At 42.6% G+C, this 20,912-nt stretch overlaps 1 protein-coding gene across 2 annotated transcripts in view; it reads left to right on the top strand.

The window, feature by feature from the left end:
* Window positions 1–5,805: 5,805 nt before the first annotated feature.
* Window positions 5,806–20,912, top strand: part of GPR176 (G protein-coupled receptor 176) — a 28,073-nt gene continuing 12,966 nt past the window's right edge. The window contains exon 1 of one of the 2 annotated variants that reach the window (XM_069949937.1): window positions 5,806–5,995. In XM_069949937.1, the coding sequence (XP_069806038.1) occupies window positions 5,806–5,995 (190 nt within the window). Of the gene's footprint in view, window positions 5,996–17,683; window positions 17,717–20,912 lie in introns of those variants that run through there. The other variant, XM_069949938.1, reaches the window with a different exon arrangement.

Below are 20,912 nucleotides of genomic sequence, written 5' to 3'. Positions count from 1 at the left end.
CAGGGCTGCAAGTTTAAAAGTGTTTTTTTAGGACAATATCTGCATCACCTGCCGAACTGACCCCAGGACAGATCTTGGATTAAAAGCAGTTATAAGAAGATACAAGTAGTTTAGGGGGGGGGGGGCAGATTGTGGGTACAGAGTCACTTTAAACAACCTGCATCATAGTAATCTCCGATAGCGATAGGTGTCAGTTTCAGATTGTAGATATCACCCTCCGGTTATGGAACAGGCTGCACCTGATCCTACTTTACTCATCACCAACAGACGTATAACATGTCTAAATGCCAAATATCAAAACTGCTTAACCCCTTAAGGACCAGGCCAATTTTTATTTTTTTCCTCCTTGTGTCTAAAAGGCCATAGCACTTGCATTTTTTCACCTACAGACCCACATGAGCCCTTATTTTTTGCAACACCAATTGTAATTGTTTCCATAAAATACGCTGCAAATCCGAAATAAATGTATTTTTGGGGGGTTGTGTTTATGCTGTTATTTTTATGGTAAAACTGACATGTTACCTATGTTTCCCAAGTCAGCTCATACAAGAAATAGGCAACTTATTTTTTTGGAGGGGGACTTTTGGATTGTAGGACTATTTACCCCTCCCTGTACCCCCTTAAGGACCCGTCAAAAACCTGACATCCCCATCTCCACAGTTGTATAGGAACATTGGGGGATATGTATCCAACATGGTGTAAAGTGAATCTGGCTCAGTTGCCCCTAGCAACCAATCAGATTCCACCTTTCATTCCTCACAGACTCTTTGGAAAATGAAAGGTGGAATCTGATTGGTTGCTAGGGGCGACTGGGCCAGTTTCACTTTACACCATGTTTGATAAATCTCCCCCATTGTTACCATACATACATATTCTGCTTCTACATTGGCTTAAAGGGTACCTGTCACAAAGCTGATCTCTTCCGATTGGTGTGCTGCTGGAAGAGTGGGTTGCGATGGATATGTCCCTGGACTCATGCATGGAACTTGGCCGGCATTGGACGTATCCATGGCAACACAATCACGGAAGAGATACCCTTTAATGTAAATTACTTGCCATGAGTGTGACCACACTATTGAGTCGATCTGGGTGTGATAAGACCCAGAGACCCTATAGTCTTAATTCTCTCATCTCCTGTAGCGGCTCAGATAGACTGCACTGCCATATACAAAATGGCGGATGTGCAAATCATATACAGACCGACCTCATCGGTAAAGATATTTGTAGCCCATAAGCAGATGAATAGAAAGTTCCTTCTCCCCATCACTGGACTGGATGCGTCAGCACTTGCAATAAACTTGAGTGACTCATTGAGATCTCCACAACAACATGCAGAAATGTATGTGTCACCCAAAGGGTGCGTCTGCCATTGCCAACAAGCAACCTATCCATATACAGGCCACCATTACACAGCACATTCACAGAATTACACATGACGTCAATTTCCTCAGTGCTGTTCACTATAGAGATCATAGCAAGATTGCTAGATGCTAGATTGTTATAGAATTAGCAGTATTATTGGGCCCTGTCCACACCCACATTTTGGCTTCTGTTTATACCAGAATTTACTGAAAAAAATTTTGGGAAAAAAAATTTGGGAGCTAAACTCTCCAAGATACCTTGGCCTATAATGGAACAGAGCAGCCAAAACTTCTGTTTGTTTCACGTACAAAAAAAAACAATACAAACTTCTTGGGGGAGATTTATGAAACATGGAGTAAAGTGACCCTGGCTCAGTTGCCCCTAGCAACCAATCAGATTCCACTTCTCATTCCTCACAGACTCTTTGGAAAATGAAAGGTGGAATCTGATTGGTTGCTAGGGGCAACTGAGCCAGTTTCACTTTACACCATGTTTCATAAATCTCCCCCCTTATGTTCTGGTATCATATACCTGCATTACATAGTGGCAATCCAGCCACGCCTTTGTTTGCTGGTATTGTGGGAGCATCAGAGGGTACGATCCCGCACTTGTCCCTAATTTGAGCCATGGGAGAGGCCCAGACCCTCATAAAGATCCTCATAGAGCTATACCTTTGTAACCACATTTTTTGCTAATTCTATGTAGACCCAACTAAAATACTGAAAACAGTGTTTAAAGGGTTACTCCAAAGACAAAAAAAAAAAAATTACTTCTATTTAAAAGACTCAAGTCTTCCAGTACTTATCAGCTGCTGTATGTCCTGCCGGAAGTGAATTCTTTCCAGTCTGACACAGTGCTCTCTGCTGCCACCTGTGTCCATGTTAGGAACTGTCCAGAGCAGGAGCAAATTCCCATAAAAAACCTGCTCACAGACAGAGGTGGCAGCAGAGAGCACTTGGTCAGACTGAAAAGAATACACCACTTCCTGTAGGACATACAGCAGCTGATAATTCCTGGAAGACTTGAGTCTTTTAGATAGAATTAAAGAAGTAAATCTGTATAACTTTCTGGTACCAGTTAATTTGAAAATTAGTACCCCGTAAAGGATTTTTTTTCCCCTTTCAAAGTTATATAGGTTTAAAATTTACTTCTATTTAAAAAAAATCTTAAGTCTTCCAGTACTTATCAGCTGCTGTATGTCCTGCAGGAAGTGGTGTATTCTTTTCAGTCTGACACAGTGCTCTCTGCTGCCACCATTGTCCATGGCAGGAATTATCCAGAGTAGTATAAAATTCTCAAAGAAAACCTCTCCTAGTCTGGACAGTTCCTGACATGGACAGAGGTGGCAGCAGGTAGTAAAGACTGGAAAGAATACACAGCTTCTGGGGCAGAGATTCTGGTGACAATATCCTTTCCTCTGTGGCGCGGACAGGCTTGATTCTAATGGAGGCGAGGGGCTCACTATCAGTGCATAGAGCGGGCCGGTGCCGAGTGTGGAAACCGAACAGTGCTTTGAAAAATGGATTGTGTCAGCGGGTTTCTGCACCGGAAGTGTTGTGTATTCTTTTAAGTGTTTGCTCCCTGCTGCCACCTCTGTCCATTTCAGGAACTATCCACAGCAGGAGAGGTTTTCTATGGGGATTTTATACTAAAAAAAAACAAAAAACTAAATTTCACTTATGATATGGTACATTCGCTTTAAGTTACTACTTCATATCCTCACAGTGGCCAGATGCCCAAGGGTGAAAACACACAATCAGGTTTTATTGTAGTTTTTAACTGCAGCCCATCAGTTTCCGATAGTAAATCATTGAATTATTGAAAACTGCAATGCAACCCAATTGTGTATTTTCACTCTTATTGACGCAAAATGGAAGCAACAATTGCCTCCTACCTAACTGGAGCTTTGCTCACGTGGTGTAGAAGTATTAAATACGGACTCTCTTATGGCTATAATGAATAATAGGCTCCCACTGTTTCAGTATGTCTGGTTGTTTTGGGTCGAATTCTATCTCAGGCGAGAGAATGCTCTACAGCCTTATTGATTCCATCTCCCTCTGGGATATAGAACATTTTCCACAGAGCACTTTATTACAGCACCCTCCCATCTTGTCTCTTTTGTCCTGTCTACTTGTAGGTTTACATCAGTATTTATGGTTGTTTTATGTGTTTTTCTCTGCTGAATCCTTATTTTGTCAGAAGATATTCTTATCGACACCAACTAGTATCAGCCTATTCCTTACACACTGAGTTTCTTTTGTTCTTGTGAATTGTGTGAATTTTTATATATATACTTCACAATTCACCATGTCTCCTCTCCTACTTGTGGTTTTAAAGATATGGCTGTATGGTAAAAGTTTCATTAAAAAAACAACAACACAGTGTATTAGGAAAAAGTCTATCATTGTAATTGGAAAAAAACTCTGGTGAAAAGCTTTTTCTTTCAAATCAACTGGTTTCAGAATGTTATATAGATTTGTAATTTACTTCTATTTAAAAAATCTCAAGTCTTCCCATACTTATCAGCTGCTGTATGTCCTCCAGGAAATGGTGTTTTTCGTTTCAGTCTGACACAGTCCTCTCTGCTGCCACCTCTGTCCATGTGAGGAACTGTCCAGAGCAGAAGAGGTTTTCTATAGGAATTTGCTACTGATCTGGACAGTTCCTGAACAGAGGTGGCAGCAGAGAGCACTGTGTCACACTGGAAAAATACACCACTTCCTGCAGGACATACAGCAGCTGATAAGTTCTGGAAGACTTGAGATTTTTAAATGGAAGAAATTTAAAAATGTATATAAGTTTCTGAAACCAGTTTTTAGGTGAGTTCTCCAGAACGGAATACAGTATTCCAGATGTGTTGTCACTAGAGCTCTATACAGCAGGATCGCAATCCACCTCTTCCTACTGGTTATACCTCTAGCTATACAGCCCAGCATATGATTTGCTTTCCCTACCGCCTGACTGCACTGGTGACTCATTTTAAGGCTGTAAGAAATCACTACCACTGAATCCTTCTCTTCTGAAGTCTTTGCCAACACAGAACCATCGATATGATACTCAGATTCCTCCTCCCCAAGTTCATTATTTTACATTTGGAAACTGCGGTTTCCATGGTTTGGACCACTTATCAGACAAAGATGTATCCTTTCCTTGTTATCGTGCATCTTGCTTCTTCCAAAAATCAGCTTGGCATAATTCTTGGTAAAAGATTGAGTTACAAGCAAAACATGTCTATGGAGGGGGAGAGAAGGAGGAGGCATACCAGCTAGCAGCAATTCAGAGGCTTGGGAAAGCCTCTTTGACACTTTGCACAGGAGAAATAAAGGGGTTATCCAGTGCTACAAAAACATGGCCACTTTTCCCCCTCTCTTGTCTTCAGAGAGGCAACAGGACGTTTTGGTGTCAAGCCTTCCTCAACTGTCTCAGTTGAGACAGTTGAGGAAGGCTTGACGCAGAAACGTCCTGTTGCCGTTGTATTTTGTCATGGACTTTTTTCCACAATAAAAATGATGAAGCATTATGGTGAGTGCCGAGATTGAACTTTTATAATTTTTGAAATATCGGACGTTATTTGCTCACTGACGGTCCTCGTTTGTACATAGTGTGAACCTAACCATAAGCTGGTGACGTAGCTGAATGATACAAAATAAGATAATTTGTCTGATCGGGGGTGATCCTCATAAACATCCGCTGTTCGTATAACATGTCGATGTAGGCAGATATATAAAGCTAATGTACAACCTTGTATTAGTAAATGAATCTGCTTTCTCCTGGTATATGTCTGACACATCGGATTTCTCGTGATTCCCAAGGCATTTTGGGATTGTAGCCTCCGCATCATAGAAGGCAAAAGAAAAATGTGGAATGGAAGCCTCTATGCTGGTGAGTAGATGTAGGCAGTCTGCCTACCCTGTGTGCCTGCCTGCTCATGTGATCGCTGCCTTGCTTGTCTAGGTGGAGAGAGAGACATCTCATCTTAAGGATTCCTAGGATTCCCTGCCTTTGTTCCCGAGGATCGGTCTTTGTCACTGATTCGGCTTTTTTCCTCTTTTCCGATCAGTATCACAGACGCCAAAAAGAAGAGCGAGAGGTGGAGAGCTGTGCTGGAGATTCACCGAGAGGGGCCAGAGAAGCAATGAGATTCAGGGTCAGCTCACTCCCCCCCCCTCCTTTTTCACAGGCGTCTGACATGGTCTTGTATTGGAGATGTTTGCTGGGGGTGAAGAGCAGAGAAAGAGGCTTGTGTTCTCCCTGCCATGCCAAGAGCCAGACAGGCTAAAGCGAAGATGCATTCTAGGTGGACATGTCAGGAGATGATTGTGAGATGGGCACACAGAGCCAGGGAACCTACAGAGTTACAGTGGGCTTCAGACCCCTGATTTCTAGACCATCAGCTACAGGAGAATCAACGCTGCAAATGCAGTAGGTGACAGAAGAATGGCCATGGGTTATAATGGCAGCCTGATCTTCAGAAACCGGAGCGAAATTGGCTTCTTCCAGGCTGGAGCCTTTGAAATCAGGAATGTATCTCACTCACAAGTCCTGTGGAGCAACCGCAGCAACAGCGATGGCCTGAGCTACAGACATTTTACCACTAGCGTCCAAGTTATCATTTTCATTGGGTCCCTGTTGGGTAAGTTACGGATTCTTCTTCTTCTTTTCTTCTTCTTCTTCCTCCTAATATTATTATTATTATTATTATTATTATTATTATTATTATTATTATTATTATTATTATTATTATCATCATCATCGGTAAGTAAACTGAAATAGACCAATAATTTTATTAGGAAATAATTTGTTTATTGTAGTCTAGTGTAAATATTTAATATATAATTACCGAATGATGTATTTGACTATAGGGGGTTAGTTCTTATCTCTATGATTACCGTAACTCACTACCCTTTCCCCATATTTATGGATTATAGCACAAGCTCACTCACCTCCAAATGACTGTGATACTGGATTGCTGCAGTCTTATATTACATCCTATGACTGTATTCAGACCATGGAGCTGCTGTACATGTGAACGTTCAGACAAAAACTGAATGACTCCACTATCATTTGTAGTATCAGCTGTTTGTGCCCAGACTGATCCCATGTTTTGCCATCTGTGCCACTAATTGTGAATGAAACTGCATCTATGCATTATGGATTGAAAAAGTCTTTCTGCATCTAGAGAAGTAAAGCAGAGTAAAGTAAAGCAAGGTTTGAAGTAATCCTCCCTCTGGGATGTCTTAAGCCAAATATACCCCCTAGATCAGTGTCCGACTGGCGCACCAGAGGACCGAAGAATCCTGTGGGCCCCCCACGTTAGAACCTGCACAAACACTGACTGACATGTAATTTCTCACTGGTTCTTCATTGGTGGGCCCCCAGGATCTCCTCTGAAGGGCCCCAGATACCCCAGTCCGACACTGCCCTAGATAAAAGTGTGAAGACCCCCATTAATTTTGAATGGATCAACCAACACCTAAGCATCTAGCAGAACTTTCAACCAACTTCTGCAGTTGCCCAGTAGCTTGTTCATCTGAATCCATTGAGATAAATATGTTGGGCTGATCCAAAAAAATGCATGTTTATGGGTAGTTTGGGGGGGGGGGGGGGGGTTAGCGATTAACTAAATACTAAATGAGTGTTTAGCTATTTAATATGTATGTCCAGTATAACTGACTGTATGTGGTGTCCAAAGACATCAAGGTTATAGGGTGACATAATCTGGCCCAAGGCTCACTTTTTGTAGACATGGCAAATATTTTACAAATGTATGTACAAAACTGTTGTACATGTACAAAACTGTTAACATTTTTTTCATTTTGCACAACAAAGATATAAATAGGAAAGTTACGAGATGGTTCTGAAAGTTACGAGTGGTATAGAGCAGCAGTTTGCATGTCCAACCACCGCTCTAATTGGGATTGGTGGATGTCCCAGCAGTCAGGCACCTGTCCTGCGGAGAGCTATTAGTAGGAAAAACCCTTTAAAATTCTGCTAGGTGTTCCTCGTCAACTGACTAGATTGTTTACAGGAACACAGACTGCTTTTCTTTAGATAAATGTCATTATCGCTCCGTATAATAAAGACAACAATCAGCCGAAGAAATGATCATGATCATCAGTTGTCTTTCAACATGTTGGAAAATCACTGACCGACCATGTAATACCGTTGGCTGAAAACCAAAAAAACTTTTTACATACCTGTCCCCACTCCCCGGTGTTCTGCCCGCTCCTTGCAGCCGTGCTAGAACCTCTGAGTTGGTCTGTGAAGTGACAGGTTGCTCAGCCAATCAATGGCTGCTGCACTGTCCTGTCTCGGCCAGTGATTGGCTGAATGGCCTGTAACTTCAGAGACCGGCTCAGAAGTTCCAGCGGTGGCTGCTGGGAACATGCAGAAGTGAGAAGAACAACGGGGACTGCGGAGAGGTATGTATAACGTTTGTTATTTTACACTAAGGCAAAGGCTGCATGAAAATCTCTAACAAATATATTTATATCCCTTGCTGCAAGATTATCAAGCTGTGTAAAGGGCTCAATAAACAAGCGCCAATTTGATAGATCAGCGATTGTTTACTGAGCTTATCCGGAATATCGGGCGGTGTACTACAGGAGCCAGGGCATAACTGTAGGTGGGGCAGAATTAGTAGTTGCATCTGGGATCAAAGACCCCTTTGTCACTTAAAGGGAATATGTTGCTTATAATTTATTTTACTGAATAGAGTCTAATACTAAAACATGTTCTTCTTTTCTATTCTGTTTCTATTTTATCTTTTTGTTCATTGTTATGGGGGCGGCCATCTTGCCTGAGCTGTTTTTTAACAGCATTTAGTAACATGCTTTACAGCAAGCTTCATGGACTTAGATGACAATAGACAGATTCTTTTCCCTTAGAATGAATGTAAAACATTACTGAGCACACTCTGTGACCTTTGCAGAGGTCATTCCACAAGGAGCTGCTATTGTCTCCTCTATCTACTGGTGTCACATGATGCTGCCGCCGTAGGAAACAGGGTGTGTTTACAGTGTAGAGTATGGCCCCTGGCCAGACTTTACACTGTGGTCAATGGTAAATTGGAGGGCGGGCACACCTGAATGTTTCAAACAATGGCCAATGGTCTCACAGAATGTGAACATGGCCTTAAAGGGGTTATCCAGAGTCAGTACCACTCTTGTCTCCAGTTTGGGTGCAGGTTTTGTAACTAAGGGCCATTTTACCCAGAAAGATTATCTGACAGATTATCTGCCAAAGATTTGAAGCCAAAGCCAGGAATGGATTTGAAAAGAGGAGAAATCTCAGGCTTTCATGTATGACCTGATCTCTGTTTATAGTCTGTTCCTGATTTTGGCTTCAAATCTTTGGCAGATAATCTGTCAGATAATCTTTCTGTGTAAACACACCCTGGGTCCATTTACACAGAAAGATTATCTGACAGACTATCTGTCAAAGATTTGAAGCCAAAGCCAGAAACAGACTATAAACAGAGATCAGGTCATAAAGGAGAGCCTGCGATTTTTCCTCTTTTCAAATCCATTTCTGGCTTTGGCTTCAAATCTTTGGCAGATAATCTGTCAAATCTTTCTGTGTAAATGGACCCTTAGTTCCATTGAAGTGAATGGAGCTTAATTGCAAACGGCACCTGAACTGGTGACAAGAGTGGTGTTGTCTGTGGAAGAAAGAGGCCATGTTTTTCTAGCGCTGGATAACCCTTTTAACATAAAACTTGATTTAAACAATTGGTCATTTTCTGATGACACCTTCCCTTTAAGGCAGTGTAACACAGATATTGCATTGCACTGGGCCAAAGAAGGTTGAGATGTATCACGTGGCCTGACAGCCTCCATCATGACACTGAATTATGTTGTTTGTTAACCAGTCCCCGGGGTACCTGCTACATCATAATATTAAACCACAAGCAACTAGTAATGCCACAGGCTATTCACTGCCTGCATTTTTCTTTATAAATTAGATGTGAGGTAAGGACACACATTGATTCAAAACCATGTCCTCTGTCTCTTCACAATGTTCCTTCAAACTCGCTCTTATTACTAACCCACTTATCCCAAAACTACCCTGTTGTATCAAAGGCACAATACCATTATCCAGCGCTACAAAAACATGGCCACTTTCCCCCCGCTCTTGTCTCCAGATTGGGTGGGGTTTCAAACTCAGTTCCATTGAAGTAAATGGAGCTTAATTACAAACCGCACCTGAACTGGAGACAAGAGAGGGGGAAAAGTGGCCATGTTTTTGTAGTGCTGGATAACCTCTTTAAAGGGGTACTCCAGCCCGGGGGAATTTTTAAGCTATGGACGGCGGAGGTCACTTACCTCTCCCGGTTCCAGCACAGGGGGCCCGGATCGCGCCGCCCGGTACACCAGTCCCACGGTCGCTTCCTGGTGTGAGCTGCCGCATGAGACGTGACATCTCAAGGCAGCTCAGCCATTCAGCGGTCAAGGTGGGACTCCGCGGCCATAGCTTAAATATAGCCCCGGGCCAGAGTACCCCTTTAAGCTCCATTCACTTCAATGGAGCTGAGTTACAGAACCTACACCCAAACTGGAGACAAGAGTGGTGCTGTCTCTGGAAGAAAGTGGCCATGTTTTTGTAGCACTGGATAACCCTTTTAAATTCCCTATCACAAAAGGAACATAACAGGGTAGAGGATGGTATGCAGCCAAAATTATAATTACATCTATACGTATCTAAGAAACAACTATCCAAATGTCGATTTTTTTCTTGTTCGAAAATGTTCACAGAAAATTGAAGCGAGCCAACACCAAAGTGTCCTGACTACATGATAGAAACCCCTCTGCTGTGAAGGATTTTATACGAATCATGAGAGCTCTATCTGAAGGACATCAAAGTTGCTGTATACTTAGCCGGGCTCTCTCCGTCTTCTTTCACGAATGTAAATCATTATTGCTTTGGTGTCTTTGCTCTTTATACATAGGCAGCTCTGAATTGACTATTAAGTCGGGAGCATGACATGGTTTATATTCCTTACAAACCCAGAGCTGTAATCTCTATAGAGGGCATAGGGTTTTTTTGGTAGTCTAAGACACGCCTCCTATCTCATCATTAGGTCACACCTGTGATCAGTTTAATACTGCCAAACCAGGGACACGCTTCTTTGATTAAAGGGGTACTTTGGCGAAAATCTTTTTCTTTCAAATCAACTGATTTCACAAAGTTATATAGATTTATAATTCACTTCAGATTTTAAAATCTGAGGTCTTCCCATACTTATCAGCTGCTGTATGTCCTGCAGGAAGTGGTGTTTTCTTGACACAGTGCTCTCTGCTGCCACCTTTGTCCGAGACAGGAACTGTCCAGAGCAGGAGAAGTTTTCTATGGGGATTTGTTACTGCTCTGGACAGTTCCTGACATGGACAGAGAGGTGGCAGCAGAGCGCACTGTGTCAGACTGAAAAGAAAACACCACTTCTTGCAGGACATACATCAGATGATAGGTACTGGAAGACTGGAGATTTTTCAAAAGAAGTAAATTACAAATCTATATAACTTTCTGAAACCAGTCGATACCCCTTTAACTGTAAAACGTCTCTCCAGATTTGGTTGATGAATCTTTCCTTATGCACGAACAAGGAGAGCTCTGCTACATCAATCAAGTCCAGCAGTGCAAGGAAAGGCCAACTGAGATTGCTGAAGTCACACACATACATATTCCCAGCTGATTTTAAACTATCATTTCTCTAACAGAGAGTGACTCTTAGATGGTTGTAAGAAGGCAGCCTGTCCATGTTTCCTGCTATTGGTGTTTCTTGCAGCTTGAAACTGATGACAGATTGCCATGACGCTCTGCTGGTGAACCACCCATAGGAAAGATTTCTAAAGGAATAACCAGTAAGAAATGTTGTGAAGATCAAGATATACTCATTGAACAAATAGGATGTTCAGCATTTAAAATAAATAATTTTTTTTCTATTCTTTAGCGCAAGTTCCTCAAAAATAGGCACAATAGTCTAGAAGAACCTATTCATTTGTATGGGAAAAGTTTCTAGGCCTGCTCTGTGACCTGTGTAAGGTCATTTCACATGGCTCTTACTCAGTCCACTGGCGTCTTCTCTTCCTACTCACTCTGCAAGTGCACTGTAGCGCAGGAGAAGACAGCGGCCCCTTGTAAGCCCTGGCATAATGTTACCTGGCGCTGCAAGAGTGAGCAAGTGGCTCTTTTCACTGTCAATCACAGCACCACATTTACATGTAGACACAGATGGGCTCCCCCAGGAGCAGGAGGTCAGGACACTTGCCTAGGTCCGCCAAGTGCTGACTCCAGTCCTGCTCTTTTTCTCTACCCAGTACATTAAAAGAAAGAGAGAGACAGTGGCGCCCTCTGGTGCGGTATTTTAATAGCTTCATATATGGTGAACTGCAGGTCGTGTGTGAACATACACTCACCTGTTTGAGTTGTGCTAACTTAATAGGCACATCTCTATTATACGCTTCCCAGCAAAATTACTCCTTCAGGGCCTCCTGCAATATAATCGAGGTAAGATATAGTAATGCACTAAGACCAGCACCGACCCCTCCACCCCAGGTGCATAGGTAATAAGCCCCAAACCACTCTATTACCGTTATAAGTGTGAACAGCACATCAGCGGTAGCCAGCAGATTAATAGGAAAAGCATTTATAATCAACTATTATGGATTTAATATGTTTTCTTACATCCTGGTAAAATACTCATAATATTTTTCGTGAGACAACTCCCTTTAAGTAAATATAAACATGCGATCATTAAAGGGGTTATCCAGCGCTACAAAAACATGGCCTCTTTTCCCCCTACTGTTGTCTCCAGTTCAGGTGCAGTTTGCAATTAAGCTCCATTTACTTCAATGGAACTGAGTTTCAAAACCCCACCCAAACTGGAGACAACAGTAGGGGGAAAGCGGCCATGTTTTTGTAGCACTGGATAACCCCTTTAATACGTCCTCACATGAAGTATTGCTACTGAACACGATGGCCTAGAAAAAAAAAGCACCTTGTTCTGTAGGGCAGGATGGATGAGGACAGCATCGATTTCTTTTACAGAGGCCACAGGTCCCCTATACGATGGCCTCCAACTCTTCCTGCACACGTTTACTGCTCTTGTCAACCGTAACTTCACGTGGAATATAAAACTGAGAATCCTTAGCGGCAGAAGCTATCGAGAAAATAATGCTTTAAGGGTATCCTCACACATCCTTTGTGTGTGTGTTTATTGCAGCATACAAAAAATTGCCAGAAATATTAGCAATTTGGTTTTTTTTAAGCATTTGTGTTTTTTCTGCCGTTTTTTTTTACTATGTGTGAATGATCTTTTTTGTGGTTTAGGCGTTTTTGTGTGCCGACCTTTTTTTTTTCCTTTGCCATCACATGACCTAGCTGCTGGACCATAAAAGATGACAAAATGCCAGAAAAAAAACAGCATACACACAGCAATGGTGGTTTTTAAGACAAACAAAACAATCCTATTGAAGTCTATGGAAGAAAAAACCGCCACAGAGCCTCAAAAACGTCAGAAAGGAGAGAAAAGCGGCACCCTCCCAAAAATGCCATGTGAGTAAAGCAGATCATGAACTTCCATTGACCTCCAGCCGACATTTGGCCGCTGGTCTTTTTGCAAAAGAAAAAACAAGCTAAAAAAAAACAAACGCCATGGTATTTTTATTGGCGTTTTCCAAGATGTTGAAGTAGTGTGAAGCCAGCCTAAAAGCTATCTGAGAAAGCAAGCGTGCAAGCCTGCGAGGGTGCTCGGTTCTAAAGTGTGCTTTTTTTTCTTAAGGCTATGTTCACACAATGTACTATTTTTGAAAAGAACGGCCTCAGTGTTCATCCTTTTACTATATTTATTAAAGGGAACCTGTCACCCCCCCGTGCCGGGGCAGAGCCTGTCCGACCCCCCGATGCAGACCCATATACTTACCGCTTCCACAAAGTCCCGGTCCCAAAGCCCGCCCAGCCGCCGAGAAATCCCCGCCCGAAGCCACGCATGTGCTCACCAGAGATGAGTCCAACGGCCATAGAGAATGACGGGTGGAAGCGGTAAGTATATGGGTCTGCACCGGGGGGTCGGCCGGGCTCTGCCCCGGCATGAGGGGGTGACAGGTTCTCTTTAAAAATTTTCCTATAAATATGACAAATGAACTTGACTTATACTTCGCAGAAAGGAGTTCCATAGGCAATCATACATTAAGTCATTAACATAGTAAAACGACCAAACAAAAGATGGCCATTGTTTTCCATTAAAAAATGGCCGTTCTTTTCATGCTGCAATGATATGTATTGAAGTCAATGGAGCAACGGTTGCATTGACTTCAATGCATTTCATTGCAGGAAAAGAGCGGCCATTGTTTTAATGGAAAATAATGTTCGTTCTTTTTAAAAATAGTACGTTGTTTGAACATAGCGTAACTGTGACTTGAAATTAAGCGACTTTAGATTCAGGTGGTTTAGAAAGGGGTCAGCTGTAATGATGTATTGTTTGTCTGCTTTGACTAGCATTGTATAAATGACTGTGTTTTAAAGTGACTCTGTACCCACAACCTGACCCCCCCCAAAGCGCTTGTACCGTCAGATAGCTGCTTTTAATCCAAGATCTGTCCTGGGGTCGGTTCGGCAGGTGATGCAGTTATTGTCCTTAAAACAACTTTTAAACTTGCAGCCCTGGCCTGGTTTAGTGTCTATGCCCTAGGCTTGCACCACCTCTCCGTCCCTCCTCATGTTAAGGAAGGCCACTGGGCAGCATTTCTCCTATTTATCACCTGTCTGAACATTGCACAGGTGCCTTAATGATCCAACACCTGTGCAGTGTTCCCACAGGTGATGAATAGGAGAAATCCTACCCAGGGGCATTCTTTATGATGAAGAGGGTGGGGAGGAGGGACAGAGAGGTGGTGTAGGCTTAGGGCATGGGTACTCTAGGCCATGCCAATTTGACACAGGGCTTCAAGTTTAAAAGTTGTTTTTTAGGACAATAACTGCATCACCTGCCGAACGGACCTCAGGACAAATCTTGGATTAAAAGCAGCTATCCAAAGGTACAAGTGGTTTTGAGGGTGGGGGGTGGTGGTGGTGGGGGGGGGGGGGGGGGGGGGGTACAGAATCACTTTAAGCTATATGTGCTATCCTCATGGATAAAACATGTGCTCTATTAGACTGCCGGGAACTTTGTGCTCCCACACTAGCTGCTCACTAGAATTATATGCCTACATAACTGTATCTAACGTTACCTGAACCTGGAAGAAAAAAACTCAGCCGCCAATGTCATTCAATGCGTGGGGGTAAGCCACTGCTCTTTATTGTAAATGCCATAAAATAAGAGTAGGGAGTGCAGTACTGCTACGATGGCTTTGAAGAGGTCACCAGAATGCCAAATTCTCTGCTCCTACACTGGGGATGTCCTTGTTGATTTGCCAAGGTGTTTCATAAGACGTTCTTGCTTCTTTTCTGCAAGGTCCCCTGCTGTGCTGAGCTATGACAGTGAACAGAATAATAAAGAGTACCTGTCAAAAAGAGACCCCCACTGAGCGGCGTGTGGCAGCGTGATGCACTTCCCCGCTGTCAATCATCTCTGTTCAGGCAACCCCATAGATTTAAAGCGGAGCTGCCTGGATGGATGTCGATGTGAGCTGGCGCGTAAAATACTTCTTCTAGCTCGTTCGCCCGAGTTAAGCTTAAACAGTGCTATTCAATGTACAGCTCATACAACGCATGGAGTCCTTGAACACCTTCTTAGGGGTGCATATTGCTGTGCAATAGGTCTGCGTGTTGTGCATTTAGCAATTAAGATCCTGGATCTAAGTGAGCAACTAGCAACATTGGGATCCATCTAGAATATGGGTCTCCAAACTACGGCCCTCCAGCTGTTGCAAAACCACAATTCCCATCATGCCCAAACAGCTAAAGCTTTGGATTTGACTGTCCAGGCATGATGGGAAATGTAGTATTGCAACAGCTGGAGGGCTGCAGTTTGGAGATCCATGATCTAGAACAGGGATGGGGAACCAACTGGATGGGGCACGATCCAACAATTTGGTGGCTCAAAAACTGGTGTAGAACAGAGGATCTTGGGTTCATGGAGATCTAGGCTGTGTTCTCAGTTAGCTGCCAGTTCTAGGGTGGTAGGGATTATCTGCATCCCAATGTAGAGGAAGGGAGAAGATTACTAGAAGGTTGCAGGAGTGTTAAAACTAGGGAGTGGGGGGGGGGTGTAAGATAGTGAGCGGGAACTTATTAATAACCCTGAAGGTGAAGCAGAGGGAGCGGAGTGTAAGAGGAAAGAAGATATGAAAAACCCATAAAGTGCATGTACTCTACACTAATGCCAGAAGCCTAACTAATAAGATTGTGGAATTAGAACTGATATTGTAAGAATACAAATATGATATAGTAAGTGACACATGGCTGCGTGAGCGCTGTGACTAGGCATATAATTTGCAGGATTACAGTCTGTTCAGACATAAAGTACAGTCTGGAAGCAAATCCTATGTGAGCCCATCTGTGGGGAAAATAAATATGTGCAGTCCTATGGGTGGAAATAAAGGGAAAAAGAACAAATAAATTAAAAGACAACTCCGGCGACTATACAAAAAAAAAAAAAAAAAAAAGAAGACATTTTTTATACTTACCGTCACTCCGTTTGAATTTCCCAGAGCTCCGGTTGGCATCTTCATTCCTTCTGCACTTCCTTCTTCTGCGTCCGGCAGTGTCAGATGACTGACAGCTTGCTCGGCCAATCGGAGTTGATTGGGGGTCGAGGAGGGGGGGGGGCAGAAGGGTAATTAAAATATTACAAAGTTATATAACTTTAGTTTTGTTTTGTTTTTTAAAGAAACAAAACTTAAGGAGTTGACCTTTAGGTTTATTGTAAGATTTCAAGTATAATAGAAACATCGGAAAACAAAGTAATAAGGTAAATAAATGAAGCAGAAAGTAATTTGTATGGGGAACTTAAGTATAAATTAGAAAGCAGAACCCTGCAGGTCCAGCAATAATAACGTACAGTTACCTTGGACCCAACAGGGTCCGAGAGCAGTTTTACACATAATTATAACTAATTGGTCAGACAGGATATCAAAATTAGGGGTTGAGGTCACGTAGGTAAAGGGCCTTTTATACAGGAGCAATTATTCGTTAAATTGTTCGAATTTAAGCCATAATTTTCTGGTGTCAATGAGGCAAACAATGAACGAAAATTCATTTGTATGTTGTCGATTGCATCTTTTGAGGTGACCTCAAAATCATTGTTAATCGTTTACAGTATCAATAGGAACGCAATTGCCACTTTACTTACGATCGCATTAACAACTTTTCTTAAAGGAGTTGTCCGGGATATTTTAATAAACTGGCATTGCATTGATTTCTGTGGGTGTTGCATATTCTATATACACTTCTATTTTTTATTTAGAGCGCTTACTGTGTTCTCTGCCTGTGTTTTCTTTACTTCCTGTGATGTCACGTTCCCTTTCTGTTTCCTGTTCCTGCCAGTGAGGGAACAGTGAGTCATCAGGTGGGCGGGGTTATGCATCCACATTTCTTCAGCCCCACCCCTAACATCTAACTGACATCTGAGCCTAGAAGAAACTGCAGCAGTAAGGAGAGCATGGCAGACTACAATCTCTGTACAGCACTGCAGCATAGGTTAGAGCTATCAACAGAAAATAAAGAAACTATGGGGGTGACTTATCAAAACTTATGCAGAGGAACAGGGAAGCAGTCGCCCAAAGCAACCAGTTAGATTCTAGCTTTCATTTTTCAAGGCCTTTTTAAAAATACAAGAAGCAATCTGATTGGTCACTATGGGTAATTGCTCCCCTACACAGGCTTTGCTAAATCTATATTGTTACTATTGTAGTGTAAAGATGTACATTGTTAGGGCAGTGCTGCTGCTGTGTGTAATATAGAGAGGACAGATGCTGCTTCACCTCATGGCAGACACCATTCCATCTATTTGTTGCTGAGGTAAACCTGCGGCAGAATGCTGCCTCATAGAAACCCCACCCACCTGTAGTATTGATACTGTAGTGTATGTGTAATCCAGGACAACAACTCCTAACATGTACAGGTGTGCTGTGGTTTGTAATACTACAACAGAAAAGAGTGAAAAAACTAGTTTATTTGATAATATAAGTAAATGGCAGACACTGAGCCACCATGCTGCTCAAGGGACACTTGTAGTAATACAGACATTTCCTGCCTATAGGTAAAGTGGGCGGAGCTATATTCAGAGAGGAGGGGGTGGAGCTATAGGCATGAAGAGCTGTGATGTCACTGCTGACCCCTGTGACCTGGAAGTTCTTTATGTAAACAAACACAAATCCAAAAAGCAGGATGACCAGGGGCACAGAGGCAAAAAAAGGTTAGAGAAAACCATTCAGGGAAAGAGACAGATTACAAATTATTCACATTTCCAATAAGAAAAAAATTTAGGAAACCTTTTTAACCCCTAGACGACCCTGGACGTACAGTTACGCCATGGAAGTCTGTCACCAGACGACCCTGGACGTAACTGTACGTCCTGGGTGTTTCTCCTGCTATGAAGTGCGTTCCGGAGCGGAGCGCGCTTCATAGGAGGTGGGGGCCGGCTGCTCACTACCATTAACCCTTTAAGGACATGGCCCATTTTCGTTTTTACGTTTTCGGTTTTTCCTCCTTTTGTTTAAAAGGTCATAGCACTTGCATTTTTCCACCTAGAAACCCACATGAGCCCTTATTTTTTGCGTCACTAATTGTACTTTGCAATTACAGGCTGAATTTTTGCATAAAGTACACTGCGAAACCAGAAAAAAATTCGAAGTGTGGTGAAATTGAAAAAAAAAACGCATTTCTTTTATTTGGGGGAAATGTGTTTTTACGCCATTCACCCTGGGGTAAAACTGACTTGTTATGCATGTTCCTCAAGTCGTTACGATTAAAACGATATATAACATGTATAACTTATATTGTATCTGATGGCCTGTAAAAAATTCAAACCGTTGTTAACCAATATACGTTCCTTAAAATCGCTCCATTCCCAGGGTTATAGCACTTTTATCCTTTGGTCTATGGGGCTGTGTAAGGTGTCATTTTTTGCGCCATGATGTGATCTTTCTATCGGTACCTTGATTGCCCATATACGTCTTTTTGATCGCTTTTTATTACATTTTTTCTGGATTTGATGCGACCAAAAATGCGCAATTTTGCACTTTGGGATTTTTTCGCGCTGACGCCGTTTACCGTACGAGATCAGGAATGTGATTAATTAATAGTTCGGGCGATTACGCACGCGGCGATAGCAAACATGTTTATTTATTTATTTATTTGTTTACTTTTATTTAAAACCTGGGAAAAGGGGGGTGATTCAGACTTTTATTAGGGGAGGGGGCTTTTTACTATTAACAACACTTTTTTTTTTTTTTTTACACATATACTAGAAGCCCCCCTGGGGGACTTCTAGTATATACACTGTGATCTCTCATTGAGATCTCTGCAGCATAGATATGCTGCAGAGATCCATGAGATCGGCACTCGTTTGCTTTCGGCTGCTGCAGCCGAATACAAACGAGTGCCGAGCCGAGGACGGCGCCATCTTGGACGCGTCCCCGGCCGGCATCAGTAACGGAGATCGCTCCTCCGGGACAAGGTCCCGGAGGAGCGATCTCTCCCACTAGACACCAGGGAAACGTTGCCTCCGGTAATCGGAGGCAGCTGTCAACTTTGACAGCTGCCTCCGATTAGCTAATTAGCGGGCACGGCGATCAGACCGTGCCCGCTAATAGCGGCGGTCCCGGGCTACACGCGGCACCCGGGATCGCGGCACTTCAAAGCGGGGCCGCCGCGCGGCCCCGCTTTGAAGTGCAAGTGAGGACATAGGACGTACCGGTACGTCCTATGTCCTTAAGAGGTTAATGACAGTCTGCAGCAATCGCGCTGCTGCGTGTCATTAACTCCTTAAACGCTGATCGCGGCCGCGGCATTAAAGTGTAAGTGACAGGGGGAGTCCCCTGTCACTTACCGATTGGGACCCCCGCAGTGTGACTGTGGGGGTCCCTAACGCTGTGTCGGACCGATGGGGGTCTCTGATCTGCCTCCGTGCGGTCTGATTGGCGATCTGCTCACTGAGCCTGCACAGGCAGGCTCAATGAGCAGATCGCCTATCACACTGATCAATGCTATGCCTATGGCATAGCAATGATCAGTGTATGTAATCAAACAACTGTATGTAAAAGTCCCCCAAAGGGACTTCAAATGTGTAAAAAAAAAAAAAAGTTAAAAACACCAATACACTACCCCAAAGCCCCTCCCCCAATAAAAGTTTAAATCACCCCCTTTCCCATTATATAAATAAAACATACAAAAATAAATAAATAAACATATAATATACCCTAGCGTGCGTAATTGTCCGATCTATTAAAATATAACAAGCGTCATTGCGAACAGCATAAACGAAAAGAGGGAAAAAAGTGCGCGGATTACCGATTTGATGTTACATCATATATAAGAAAATAAATATATAAAAAGTGATCAAAACGTCCGATCTTCACAAATATGGTATTAATAGAAACTCGAGATCATGGCGGAAAAAATGAGGCCCCATACAGCCCCGTAGGTGAAAAAATAAAACCGTTATAAGTGTCACAATAGGCCTATTTTGTTAATAACTAATTGCCCCCCAAAAATATTTCATTAAAAAAATATATATACATATAACATTAGAGAATCTGTGTAACCTGCATATGGTTGTGTTCGGACTGACCTAAAGAGTAATAGTATCATGTCGCTTTTACCATATAGTGCATTACGTAGACACAGGAACCCCCCAAACGTTACCATAGTGCATCCTTTTTTACGATTTCACCTATTTATATCTTCATAAATAATATATTTGGGATTCCATCATACATGGTATGGTAGAATGAAAGATGTCATTAGACAGTACAACTATTCCTGTAACAAATAAGCCATTACATGGCGCTGTAGATAGAAAAATGAAAGTGCTAGAGCTCTTAGAAGGGGAGGAGGGAAAAACGAAAACACTAAGATCAAAATTTGCGCGGTCCACTGGGAGATTTTGGGCCTGGTCCTCAAAGGGTTAAGGATCTTTTCCTCTAAACGTCTATAAATTAAAAGAACAAAATTGTCACTTGACGTTCGCTAAATGAGCGCTTAAGCGATTTACCTGTACGTGTAAAATGAGCCTGTAAGGTGATTAAGGATGAACGGTTGCAAACAAGCACTTTTGGGAGCGACCTAAAATCATTTCCCATAATACACGGAACGATAGTTGTTAGTTACAATCGCAATTACAACCGGTCTTATATTAAACATAAGTGATCACCCTCCCCCTGTTCCCTCTAATACATGAGGTTATCACACAGTGGTCAATATGACAGTAACACATATACAACGGACAGGTTCCTGCTGAACGTATAGGCAGCATTATGTAGGAGGCCATGTTTTATTGGTCACAACCAGCAGGACATCGAAGCTTGTGCTATTGATTGGAAGTTTAGTAAAGTAAATGTAACAAAGAAAAAAACACTTCCAAATTATACGTGACAGCAGGGGGGGGGATG

The sequence above is a fragment of the Dendropsophus ebraccatus genome, chromosome 13 (assembly GCF_027789765.1).
Source record: "Dendropsophus ebraccatus isolate aDenEbr1 chromosome 13, aDenEbr1.pat, whole genome shotgun sequence".
NCBI classification, from domain to species: domain Eukaryota; kingdom Metazoa; phylum Chordata; class Amphibia; order Anura; family Hylidae; genus Dendropsophus; species Dendropsophus ebraccatus.
This window is presented reverse-complemented; position numbering and strand designations above follow the sequence as displayed.